General features: G+C 40.7%; 1 protein-coding gene across 2 annotated transcripts in view; it reads left to right on the top strand.

The window, feature by feature from the left end:
- Positions 1-13,250, top strand: part of SLC9A7 (solute carrier family 9 member A7) — an 83,174-nt gene extending 69,924 nt beyond the window's left edge. For both annotated transcript variants that reach the window (XM_080375380.1, XM_080375379.1), the window contains one exon: positions 2,505-13,250. In XM_080375380.1, the coding sequence (XP_080231506.1) occupies positions 2,505-2,753 (249 nt within the window). In that variant the 3' untranslated portion in view covers positions 2,754-13,250. The remainder of the gene's footprint in view (positions 1-2,504) is intronic.
- The last annotated feature ends 237 nt before the right edge of the window (positions 13,251-13,487 follow it).

Here is a 13,487-nt window from a genome sequence, read left to right as displayed (position 1 = left end):
TTGGATACATTTCCTGTCTTGTCTTGAAAGAATTGTTCATGCTGCATGAAGCACAGTAGGTTTATTCACCCATCCTCTTTGCTTGCAAACACAGCAAATCTGTATACTACATGGGATTGTTCATGGATGTTCTCTGGGGAAATGTATGAAATTGCCTGCTGCTTGCGGTGCTGTTCAGAAGTGAAATAAATGAGTGGAACTTGGCTTGTACAAAGCAATGTTTGTTCACCACGTTGAGAGAAAGCTCAGTGTTTTCTCTGGAACTGATCATGTTTACATACATGTAAGTATAGCCTGGGACAAACCAGCAAAGACTGAGTTAGGATTTGCCATATAGCATGAAGTCTGTGGCCCTCTCCTTTCAGTATTGTGCTTCCACGAGCTTTTCAGCCTTCTAGGGAAGCTCTAGTGTAGTGTGTGTTCTCACCAGTTTCTTATCTGATAGGTGGCTGCAAGGATTTGCTGTTGAATAGTATTGTGGAGACAGGAGACGCTTTGGGAGCTTTGGCCTTGGTATCACAGTACCCTCCTGGTGTGTTGTTAAGCCCTGCCTTCCCCCCCCTTGGTGCTTCTTCAAGGGCAAACACCCTGAAAGGAACCTCTGCTAGCGCTTCTCTGACTTCTTAAAACATAACCAGTCAGCAGTCGCAAACTGCCGCCTCCTTGCTAATTTTTCTGGTTTTCATCTTTATTCAAATGTCTCTTCTTCAAAACCAATATATAGGGATATCAGATTATCTTAAACATCCCGTTATTTTGTGTGCCTTTTCTAATCATCTTGGTCTTGTCCCTCAGACTTTTACTTTTTTTGCAATGGAAACCTTGTAAAGGCTGTTTCTGCCTACTATAGATGAACCCTTTAATCTCTGCCTTTTTTTCTAAGATGGTGACAGTACTTCAGTGTTTTCTCTGCAATCAAAGAAAGCAAGTGTCCTAAATGGTATTTGCTCTTTGAGAACAGTGCTCCTATCACAGTAACCCTGTCTCTAATAAGCAATGCCAAATTTGGATGCCGTGGAGGTTCTGAGATTAGCATTCATTCTAAGTAGGGCTTGTCTTGCACCCAACACTGAACTGCACCATTTCTTCCATTGGTTTTGGTAAACTCCTGACACCTTTGCCGATCCTCGTTAGTTAAATATTCTGTATCCTGTAGAGGCTTTTGCTGCTTTATTTTGGCCAGTTATCATTCTGAAATAATGACAGGAAGCTTTCCCAAGAAGTTTTATTTAGCCAGGCACTGCATTTCTCATCATGGACAGGTTAACTGGCATGTTCGATCTGAAGTGCCCTGAATTCCTGTTCTGCAATACAAGTAGGGCTTTCTAGTCAGGCTGGTCACAGGCATCCTCTCTCACATAGCCTGCACCCTCCTTCCTTTTGCTGAATTTTTTGAAAAAAAAAAAAAATTGCTGAAGAAAATTAATGTATTTTGAGAATGTAGCCTGATTGGTGTCCAGCCTACTGCAGAGGACAGCAATACGCAAGCTTACATTTCAGCTCTCGCTGAGCAGGATGGAGCTATATACATGGGGAGATAATTGCTTTCAGTTGCAAGAAATCAAGCTTGTAGTACTGATAGGATTTTCCTCAGATATGAGGAGGCCGCATTTTCTGACCAATTCAGCTGTTCTGTTTTTTACCAAGATCATGTTAAACAGGAATGAAACCTGGTACAGTTGCTTGCTATTGTATTGTGCTGTTCGGGGAAATTGTTTTGTTACACTTCAGCAATTTCTAGTCTCTGACCATATATTTCATCCCATCTCTGCCAAAATAAATTCACAGGATTTCATAGGCCATTTTCTTAAAAGACTTTGAAAAGAAAACATACCAGAATTAGTTACAAAACTATGAAGCAAGTGCTTTCTTGTGTCAGTCTTTTGTACTTTTATGGCTCAGGAGTTTTCCGAAGAGTGAGGTCAAGTAATTCTCCATTTAATACCACGTAAGAGTAAGCAGATAGTTTAAAAAAATGTGATTAGTTTTTGATCTGTAACCAAAATTTGTTGAGAAAACCTTTATAAAGAACCTGGGCCTAATGAGTTCTTACCAGTTTGCATGTCTTTTACTAATGAACTTGACTAATTAGTGACAGATGCAAGTCTGACTTTGTATCTGGAGTGACTTCACTGTGCTTGGTCTCCAGTCTCTTGCCGGTACTGCCTTCTAAACTGTCACATAAAAACCAGTGTATACTGCTCATCTCTCCTATATTTCTGGTAAACTTCCAGTGCTATTAAATCCCTAGTTACTGGTTTCATAATCTAGTTCTTGGATTCAGCTCCCCCTCATCTCTCCACAGTAGCAGTAGTTATACAGGGAGCGCTAAGCTGATTTGCAAACACCAGCTTCAAGGTTATTTTTAACATTCCTTAAGGTGGAATTCTACCGCTTACTGCTGCTGTATTGACATCTAGGTAAACTCTTCTGTTCGGTTACCTTCTTGGCAAAGACCAGATGTTGTGCACTGTACAAAGACTTTTATTCTTTTTTCTTTCCAGAATCAAGAACAGCTTAGAGAAGAGGATTCTGATTTTATTCTGAATGATGGTGACCTTACTGTGACATACGGTGATACAACAATAACTGCAAATGGTTCTTCTGGCCCCCATACAGCTACTACTAGCCTTGATGGCAGGAGAACAAAAAGTAATTCAGAGGAAGCACTGGAACGTGATTTGGGAGCAGCAGATCATGAAGTTACAAGCAGGGGTACCCGGCTAGTATTTCCTCTGGAAGACAACGCGTGATTACTGACTCAGTAAAAATAACTCTTCCTCTGTGGATGGATCAAGGAAGACTGCAGGCCACTGTATCACTTGAGGTGGGGATGTTTATTTAAACAAGTTAACATGCATAAGTGGTTTACTAGGGTTTGAAGACGTCACCTGTTTTTCTTACTCAAGATGCTGACGGTGGGGTTTTCTAAATGTCTGAAAACAGACAAACGAGAAAACTGGTCGTTCTCCTCTTCTCAACCGCATATTGAATCCAAGTATAACTAGCACGCTGCAATTGTCTTGTTCAGCTGCAGCAGCTCTCTCTGAAGAGAGGTACATGAAAACATTGTCCATAGAACTGAGCTTGTCTTGGCTTAGCTTGGGAATGCGGAAGAAGAAATATAAACGTGATTAATAATTATGAGATAAAAAAGGATGTGTGTGTATCTGAATGTGGAGAGATCCATTGTTAACTTCTCTCTGAGGCTGAGAAACTAAAGTAAAACGGGACAGTATACATTAGGACTACAGATTCATGAATGCAAGACTATGGGGAATCTGTTAACTGCAAGCTGTACTTAATGTATTTCAGGGGAAAAGGGAAAAGATTTCTTCGCTGGCCTTGTGTTTAAATAGGAAGGCAATGAGAGCTACTTGTCCCTTTAGCTTTGGGCAAATTGACTATTACTTTTAGCCTAACTTCTGGTGCCTCAAAAGGAAAACATCCAGCTTCCTGTGGTCTAAGGTGTACCTGACCCAACACAAGTCTGGAGCCAGGCTCCCTTGGGTAGAAATCACGAGGTAAATCTTTCTGGCCCTTAAGGTTCTCAAAATTGGATGAAGATAGTTGGAAACTTACCTTGGGCTGGGGAAAACAGCAGACAGGAGTGGTGGGGGCAGAGAGAGAGACAGTATTAAACTTGCATGGAACCATGAGGTTTCATATTGCTCAGAAGAATCCATGGACTCTGCTTACAGTTCTTGTGTGTGATAAACAGCAAACATCTAATTAAACAGACAAACAAATACTACTGGCTTTACCATTTGTGACTATCCTAAAAGAAAAGTGTCCACTCTTGTTCTCTTTCACAGAGTAGATATGAAACTTCAGTGGGGCATTGCACAACAACATATAAGCTACAGAAATAATGAACTGTAGTATTATCTTAAATGTGAAGAGGGAAAAATCTTTGCCTAGTATTTAGCCCACTTAACGTAGGCTAGCTTTAACTTATTGCTAAATGCTTTTTAATTTCCAAATGAGGAGATAATCAGTGTCTTTGCCAATAGCTGAAAAACTATGCTTTGAAGAGCACTTCAGCTATTTAAAGCATGCTAAAATGTGACTTCGTTCTCATGTCTCAAAAAGTTTATTTTTTTAAAGAGTTCTGTGGCCCACTAATGTGATGTAATATCAGTTTGTCTAAAAAGTGTGGTTTTCTTGCTGCCATTTCAGTTGTTCCTCTCATAAAATTGTGCGTGAGTAAATACCCACTTTGTTTTTCCTTGATATTAAATTCACCAGGCTAACTTTGGTACAAGAAGTCACTGCTGCAGAGAAACATTGCAGTCATGTTGTCGAGTGTGTTTTCTTTCAAATGTGTTTTTTCATGAGTTATCTACCTCCTTGTCTGGCCCTCCAAGGTAAATTTGTAAAGGGCGTTGATCTGTATTGAGTGTCTGCCGTTATTAAGAAAAGAGACGCGAGGAAACCAGAAGCCTTTTTGTGGAAAAACTGGAAGACCAATACAGTCTGAGCTCTGTTGTTAAATGGTGAAGAGTAACAAACCCTGATGAAGATACTTGAGCAGAACTCCTTTTCAGTTCTCTTCTGCTTTCAAGGAAGACCAAGCAGATAGCAGTGATTCATGCTATATTTTTTTAGATGCTCTGGCAGTAGAAGTAGTTTCCTCCTAAATTACAAAAACAATTGCATTCATTTTGGAGAAGTCTTTGGGACCTATACTGTCAATGCTGAGCGAGACTTGAGACTTCTACAACGCTTAGAGTTATTATCTCAGTCATATGAAACAAATTTGGGCTTGAGCCAGTGAAATGTACCCAAAATAAATGGACTTAATACAGTGAGGCAAATCTCTACAGGCAGCTGGAAGCTGAAGCTTACCAAATAGCTTTGGCTGGAAAAGAGAGCCTGATGCAGGGAGAGATTTGTTGGAAGAAAGATCAGGTACAGATTCTGGAAATGGAAATTCTGTTTAATTAGCTTCCTCAGGAAGACTGAAGTTCTTGAAAGCATCAATAAACCGTCCCAGTGCGGGTGCTTCTCTGTCTGTGTTTTTAATTCCCATGGCAAAAATATACAATTGAATAAAGTTCACCAGTAAGCCTAAAATGTGATTCTGAAAGAGCAGCCAAAATAGGCGGATCATTGGTGCAAGGTGAGGAATATAATAGCCTAACTTCACATTCAAAAATTACTTAAAATGCTTATCCAGTATGGTGAGGATAAGCCCATATACACAAGCTTATTTTTTATCCATGTATTAAAACAACACATCTTATTCCATGATTTTTATCCATTTTCCATTTTAAGTCCCCTTCCAAAATTGGACTTCACTGCCAACAAAAGGTAAGCTAAAACATCTAGAAAACTGGCATTTTTGTGCTTTGCTTGCTAGTTAATTCAGTGTATGTGAGAAATGGTCATATTTTGAGTCACCTGTACAACACCGCACGTTTTGTGCGAAAGAACAAATTCTGTTAACTTGCGTAGGACTACAGGCACTTCATCAGTTAAAGACGAGTACCTATGAGTAGAACCTGCGACTAAGAGCAGTACCATAGCAGCCTCGCTACAAACACAGGCATAACACCAGATTTTTCAGGATGCTTTTTGTGAGAGGTATTCAAAGTGCTGCTTACACTGACCTCAGCAATAGCTCTGATACTCTGATCTCAAGTGATCAGAAAGGTGGAATGCTATGACAAGTGTTTATGCTGTACGTTACATGTCTGCTATGCAGAGGAAGGGTACAGTGTTAAGCTACTTTTTCTGATAAAGACTGAACAAGGGTAAAGTCAAGGATGCAAGGTTTTGACAGGTTTTTGTTTTTGTTTTTAGTTACACTGAAGGATGAAGGAATTGCCTTTGGAAGGGACTGCAGAAATTTTAACGGGGGGTGGGGTGGGGAATCTATACTTTTTTTGGCTGAACTTCCAAAGAACCTGATCTGAATCAAGTGCATAGCAAAGGTTAAAATAATGTCTACTACTAAATGATAGCTATTATGCTTTACTCCTGGGGGAAGGAAAGACCTCGTAGTAAGAAGTCTAGCAACCTAGCAACCTTAATAACATGAGGAGCTTACAATAACTAGGAGGCCAGGTCCTGTGATTTTAATCTTTATAATCAGACAATTTGTAGATTCGTATGGAAAGCATGGTCCTTCTTGTATAATTTGGGTTTAACTTGAATCGCAGTCTCTCTTCAGAGAGCATTGGTCAGAGGAGCTGCTTTGAGTCCAATTCTGAGCAGTAAACCCCTAGAAACTAATACACTTCACATGCCTTTCAAAGAAAGGTTCAGTGTTTCTTTTAACTCTGTTTGAAGTAGCTCACAGGAATAACATGCTTGACCTCAGCCTTGGCAGACATGGTCTCTGCTTCTGCACGAGTGTGGGAATGGAATTTGAGTACTCGGAAGCCTCAGCTTCATGTGCTTTTCTTTAAGATGCAGGGGGAGGACCTTTTTTTCGGGGAGAAACCAGAGAACTTACAGATGTATCAGCAGGGAGTATTCCCCTCCAAAATACTGAACTCACAACCTGCTGAAACTTAGAGGCAAGGGGAGATAAACTGCGACCGGGAGGCACAGAGCATCCAGCAGGAAAGCAGGCGGGAAATACCCCAGACTGGCCACGTATCATCTCAGTCGTAATCAGAGCCACAGAAAGTAGGACAGGGCTGCTGAGTAGCTTGAACACATTTCTAAGAGAAAAACCAAGTAGAATAACAATTTCTAATGTCCCTATATTGAAAAATGCTCTTCGTAAGATGCCGCCCATGCAAATGTTATTTGCAGTGCAGGAGGAGGGCCTCGCTTCCCAAGTTTGGGGAGGAGAGTAATACTGCCCAGTGAGAAACCACAGATACTTCTTGGACTGGGATTTTTGGGAGTGCCCTTATGAAAAATAAATTCCAGTAGAAATAAGCGTGCAAAGTGAAAGAGAAGGAAAGTGTGGAGGAAATAGTGAATTACAAAGCCAGGAAATGGCTTAAACAGGCAGCTTCACTGTGGGAACAGCATTGTAAACAATTGCTACCCTTAATCTTGCAGTCTTAAATGCTGAGAAGTTTTGTAGGCATCTGCATATCTGAACCTAAAATAAGGGCAATGGGATAATGCAAAAGTAAGTAAACTACCCCATCCTAAGTCATCACAAAATCAAAGGCTTTCACAGGGAAGCGCTGACTTACTTCTACTCCAGGGCAAGGAAAGTAACTTCGAAGGCTTTTTAAAAAGTTACCTTGTATCACTACTATGTTTTCTTGAACCTAAAAAGCCTTTAGTAATTTTGAAAGCAGTTCTAGGGTAACAGTAGTCTGACAAATGTGGAGGTGCCTTACAACGTGTGCACACGTACAAACGTGTAATGTGTAATTACGGGGTGTAAATGCTTGGCCAGGCATATTTGAATCTGTGTTGCAGACTCAAATGAAATTTCATATTTTCATTTGATACTTGCAATGTATACAAGATCTTGCAATAGAAATCAAATAGTTCTCACAAAGCCATTAAATACTCAAATCAGGTAATAAAATAATCTGTCTGGTTTGGATGGTTTATCCTCTATACCTTTATCCTATGCTACTTTCTTGATCATAATCTATTTTGCACCACCCTGCATGAACTTGCAGACCTCCAAAATGCCGTTGGGTTTGAAGCTGCATCTAGGGACTTGAAACCACTGGGAGAGACAGCTCGTAATAATTTATGCTGGAGTAAAGGGCTTCATTGGTTGCCTGCACTGTCCACATCAGGGAACTTGGTGTAGAAAGGTGCAGGGAGGGAGAGAAGCTCTGGCTTTTTGAATACCTGGTTGTGCCGGTGTGGATAAAGCCAGTGCCCCTCCCAGGTTCACGTACAGTAGTACAGAGCAAGAAAGGATTTATACTGGTGCATGCAAAGGAGCAGCAGCAATCTTTTTCCAAGGGAAATTAAAGACGTATGGGCTAGGTCTAGCTTTTGGTAACATAATGCTTTTTCACTTAGTTTTCTGATGCTCCTAATTTCCTGCATTTTTTTAATCTTTTGGAGCCTTAAAGCATCACATACAAACACATTGGTTACATATTTAAAAAAATGGAGGGAAGGAACAGTCAGACTTCACTTTTGTGCCTGAGCACAATGTCAAAGCTATGCTAAATTGCTAGCTTATACAAATTCGGTTAATTAGATGGCAATAATTTGAAATACTGCAATTAAAAGTAACTTTCCCACTTTCATTCGGAAAAACACCAGATTTGCATTCCCTCAGAGAAAGTGAATGCTCAACTTAAAAGGGTTTTGCTACAATGTTAAAATACTTAACTTCGGGCTATGAGAAATAGATTGCATTTATTTCTTTAACTAGTAAAGTCTCTGGAGTTGTTATTACAGAGGCAGAGAGAAGTAGGTCATGCAGTTCCATATTATAACATATTTATGGATTTTGTTTCCAGATTTTTGTTTAATCAAGGAGGTTATCATCCACTGTCTGATTCTGAATTTCACTTCTAAATTGCCTGGCAGAATGTCTTGATGCTGACACAGATTAATACCAGAAAGCAGAATACCAGAAGATATTCTTCTGGATCATATCAGCTGGTTAGTAATAGTCATTGTGAAATAACAGCTTCCAGCCCATGGGGTCACTTGAGGTAAGTATGTCTGATTTTTAGTTTGGGATGGTTTCGTTGGTGCAGGGAAATCATAAGCCAGGATGTCCCAGATTTGTTCCCTTCCTTTAAGGGGACAGGCTGCCATGCTTTTCCTGTGCAGTGAAAGGATGCGTGCTACAGGTTTTCTGTTTGTTTTTCCGATCTGTTCACAAAGCATAAACAAAGCAGTGTTTAAACTGACTTCTATCAGTCTACCACTCTCATAACTCTTACCCTCTGGTAAGATATGAGCACATCAATAATGTTGCAGGAGGTGTCTTAAGGTTGCTTCAAAAGTAAAAACACACCAGGTATCCAAAGTGTATCATGCTGTCTGGCTTAAGACTGCTATGGTAGATGGTCTTTTTGGAATTCTGGTAATTTCTGTTTGTCTGTTACTGAAGCACCTAAAACCTGCATGGTATGATAGGTTTGAGCTGGGGGTGGGCCAAGCACTGTGTTGGGGCAGGCCATAAGGTATATTGAATCCTGTCCCTCCTAGGGACAGTTTTTGTCTCTTGTCTGCAAGAAATTGGGTGTTACTGCACCAAATGTCTTTCACAATGCTGAAGTAATTACTGTAAGCAGAGGTTTGTAGAACTGGAGGAATATTATCCCGTATCCCCTGATACATCCTCTTCATAGTGTTAGCTGCAGCAGCAGCTGTCTTTCCAATATTTGCAGTTTAAGCTGTGATGAGGATTTAAGGAGGACAGCAGCTCGTTGTGGTGTCGGGATTTGGCTTTTTTGGTCTTCAGCACTGCGGGCAACAATGGTGTGCAGGTGCTCTGAGCCCTCCCTTGGGAGCTCAGTACCCTAATGAGGTTAAATGGCAAGAGATGATTGTTCAACTGCAACAGTGGGTGGGGAAGAGAGAAAAGGCAAAATATTATGTGAGCTGTCCGTGTTGTGGGGACGGTAGTAGCGGAGGAGGGGGAATAAACACCTGCTGGGCTTTCTGCCACGGGCTGGTTTGTGTACATACTTAACTAAGCATTAAATCACGTGGACAAGATACTGCAGTAATTTTATCTTTGAGCGTGCTGATTTAAGGCTTCATCCATCCATACCCTTCTCAAGAGAAGAAATGCTAGTGCTGCTTGGAGCTCCTGCTCTGTCAACGAGTTTCAGGTTAGGTATGAAGATGGTGTTACCATTCTAGGTCAGCAAAGTACTTTGTCTTTCCATTTCTTCTTGGTATTCCCTTACTTCACATAGACATTGGAGTCACGGGGAAGTAGCAGGTACAAGGTATTGTTAGCTTTTGTGGAGTTGGTTGCTTTACATTGACTTATATAGTTAGCTGCACTAGAACAAATAATCATATTTGTCATCTGTGGTTGTCAGAAATGTCTCGTCTCTTCTTATCTGATAATTAGTCGTGCAATATTTGCTGTGGCTTGATATACATATAAACTCTGTAATTCAGCTCAGAAGTGAAAAGGACTGATACTGGCAGGTCTTCCCTCAAGGCAAAACTAGGAACTCAGCAGCCGCCTTCTTACAGTACAGAACTGATCTGGAGTTCCCTTCCTTAAAATGTAATTAATGATTCCCACCTGGGAGCATCCAACTGTTGCTGTGATATACTTTTATTTTAGGAAAGGCTGCGAGAAGCAACTAAAAGTATACATTATTACATAGAGAAATAAAATACAGATTTACATCAATATGGCTGTGATTAGAGGAGTTACAACTTCTAAATCTGTTCTTACAGTGATTTTAGAATGATCACGCAGACAAAGGAGGTCTGGGTGATATACTTAATTTTACAAGATGATATGTGGAAAGTCCTTTTGCAAGAGGTCTTAGCTAATGCTGTCTTAGTCACTGTAGGAAGAAGAATATATTAGGATTAATAACTGACCATTGATTCTTGGTTCTGTTTCTTATCTTTTCACCAGCTCTCATCATGGAGAGAAGTTGCTAGCAGTGTCATGCAGAGGTTTGTGCTGCTGGATTTGGAGGAGGGAGTGAGTAGGAAAGTGAAAAATATGTGGAATATTCAGTTACTCAGGATTATGGAACTCAAGGTTGACTGTAGAATGTGAGGTAGTGTTTAGTGAGAAGCACCTCCAGCTGTGCAAGTGCAACAGCCCATAAAATAGCTGTTTTCTTGTAAGAAAGTGCTTGGAATCATTCTCATTAGTGTTCACAAGATGGCAGGAATGATTAAGAAGATTGTGTTGGGAACTGAGGAACTGAAGTCAAAATCATAAAGCTTCTGTTGCTGTAGACACCCCTGTGTCCCTGCCATCGGCATCCCATGTGGCTTTGGTCATCTTTGAAAGGACATAAAAAATCTGAAAAGGCACAGAGCAGGGCAAAAAGGTAACCAGAATTATGGTACAATTTTCATGTGATGAGTAAACACCTGGGTTGTTTCAGTTGGGTAGAAGAGATGACAAAAGAAGATCTGATAGTTCTGTAAAATTAAAAATGGTATGGCAAAGGAGAACAGGGAATGGTGATTCACTCATTACTAAAAAAAAAAAAAAAAAAGAGGGTACCAGCTGACGTGAAGCAGCAAAACAAAACCAAAGGCAACGTTGTTACTCTAAACAAATAGTGAAACTTGCTGTTCAAAAGTGTATCAACAGGTTCAAAAGTCAGCGTTTCTGACAAGACCAGTTGCACCGACAGCTGTTCAACACAGTCCGAACCTGGCCTCTGCCTTAGGCACTCCCTGAAACAGCTGAGGATTTGGGGGAGGACCAAGGACTTTTTCTGTTGCATGGCTTCCCCTCAGCGTGCCCTGCTAGCCTGCGTCAGGTACCATTGCTGTGAGGTTTTTCCCCTCGTACACACACAGCGAGCTAGTCAGAGCTTTGCAATGAAAGAGACGAATGCTGGAAAGAGGTGCCTTGTGTTAACCCCCTGCCATACCTGCACAGAGCCCGGGCTGGGGAGCTGGGGGTCTGGTCCAGAAGCTGCTCGCTAGCACTGTCCAAAGCAGCAGCGTGCAGGTGGCTTTGCCTGTCCTCTGAGGGGACGTGAGACGGAGCTTGGGCAGAATGCTGATGCCAGGGTGAGATACCAGTGGGCGGTCTTACTTATCTTACATTATCTTATCATGCATTTTACACCAAAACCACACTAGCTGCATACAAATTGAGAAATCTATTACTGTAGTGACCAGTTAGCACTGGGATTATTTTTCAGTTTAATGAAAACAGGAATTTACACCTCAGGATAAATATTTCCCTCACACCTTGTACTTCTTCCATAAGAACACTGAAGAAATGGGCACTTTTTGGTAGCTTATGAAATGGCTGGCAAGGCTTCCGCTCACAGCGTGACCATCTCTGAGCAGGGACAGTCTTTCTCTTCCCAGTGATGCAATCTGAGGGCTTTGCTGGGCTTTGCATGCGGTGAGTCACTTTATTTTCTGATGGCAGTATGATCCAGAGAATCAGCAAATCTCAGCACCAAATATTAAGGTTCCAGTCAAAGGAGGTGAAACCCATCTTACACTATTTTTGTTGTTTCATTTCCTTACTAATAGCTGGAAGCAGAGCCTCTGGTTAAGAGTTGCTGCATTTTGACTGTACTTTTCCATTCTGGTCAATGATGAGGTTTCTAAAGAGATTGGAACTTGTTTTAGGAAGAAGTTCTTGATCCCTTCCAGATGGAAAATTTGAAGTGCACAGGTGCTCCCCATTTGGGAGTGTGACTTTACCAGTTCACTACCAGACCATGTATGCAAAGTGTGTGCTTGCTGACAAGGCAGTGCAAGTACTCAGCTGGCACTCGGCGAGAGCAGCCTGCCCCTGCACCGGTTTGTCCTGCAGTCAGGAAGGGAAGCTCTGCAGTGAGCCTGCAAGTGAGAAGCGTGTTGGGTTTTACGGTCATAAGTAGGTTATAGCATCTGTGGGAGGACATGAAAGCTTGTAATCAGGTAAGTTATGAAGGTCACAATTGTTATTTAATGAGAAAGGGACTCTTCTTCAACATTACCAGCTGTTATCGTGGAGAACTGAGATCTAAGAAAATTACAGTTATTTCCTGCCTACAATGACAGAGCCCCTTTGTTTGGGAGGCCCAAGAATCGGTGCTTTTAATGCTACTTGTTTTCCACTTTTTTTGTTTGTTTTTGTTCAGTCCAAATAAACCATTCTTCTTTTGCTTTTGTAGTATGTTTTCCTCAAATAGGTGGGAGCTTCCTTCTGAAAATAAGCTTTTTAAGGGTATTCAGTAAACCACCAGTATGCTAACTGCTGAATATTTGAACTGTATCAAACAAGGGAGGAGTCAAAATACGGATAGGAGATGGTGATCAGAATTAAACTGTGCTTGAAGAGCTACAGACACTCTGCATATTTTCTTTCCCCCAGCCATTCTATGTATTCTTAAATATAACCAATAAAGGATATTGAGGTGTTTGTCAATCTGACATAGCTTCTCTTCTAACGTTAACACAGCAATGATAGGACCGAGCTCAATAGTCTCAAAGCAGCTGAACTTTGTTAATCCATTTACCTTCTGTTTTCCCTAACCAAGAATGGGTTCATGAAGTAAAAGCTATTCCTGCTAAACTAATCCATGCTCCAAGACAAAGTGGTTTCTGTAAGCACTTAAGCAACATAAGTCATGTATGGTTTTGAAGTTAGGACCCATTTTCTTTTTTCTTTTTTTCTTTTTTTTTTTTAAGAAAAAAAAAGTGACAGCTTACATTCAGTGTTGTGTAGCATAATGCTTAAAGAATGTGACTTTTTCTAAATACACTATGTGTTCTGAGCCATCTGATTAATGAAATAAAACTATCAAATCCATCTCTATTAAAAATCTTAAACAAAACCAAGTCTGTTCTCTTGTTATAGGACAAGAAATAGTATTTAAATATTAAATAATTACATACACTCTGAAACAAGTAATCATAACCTA

Source organism: Falco punctatus, assembly GCF_963210335.1.
Source record: "Falco punctatus genome assembly, chromosome: 2".
Lineage (NCBI taxonomy): Eukaryota > Metazoa > Chordata > Aves > Falconiformes > Falconidae > Falco > Falco punctatus.
The sequence above is the reverse complement of the archived record's forward strand: the minus strand, read 5'-3'. Positions and strand labels throughout refer to the sequence as shown.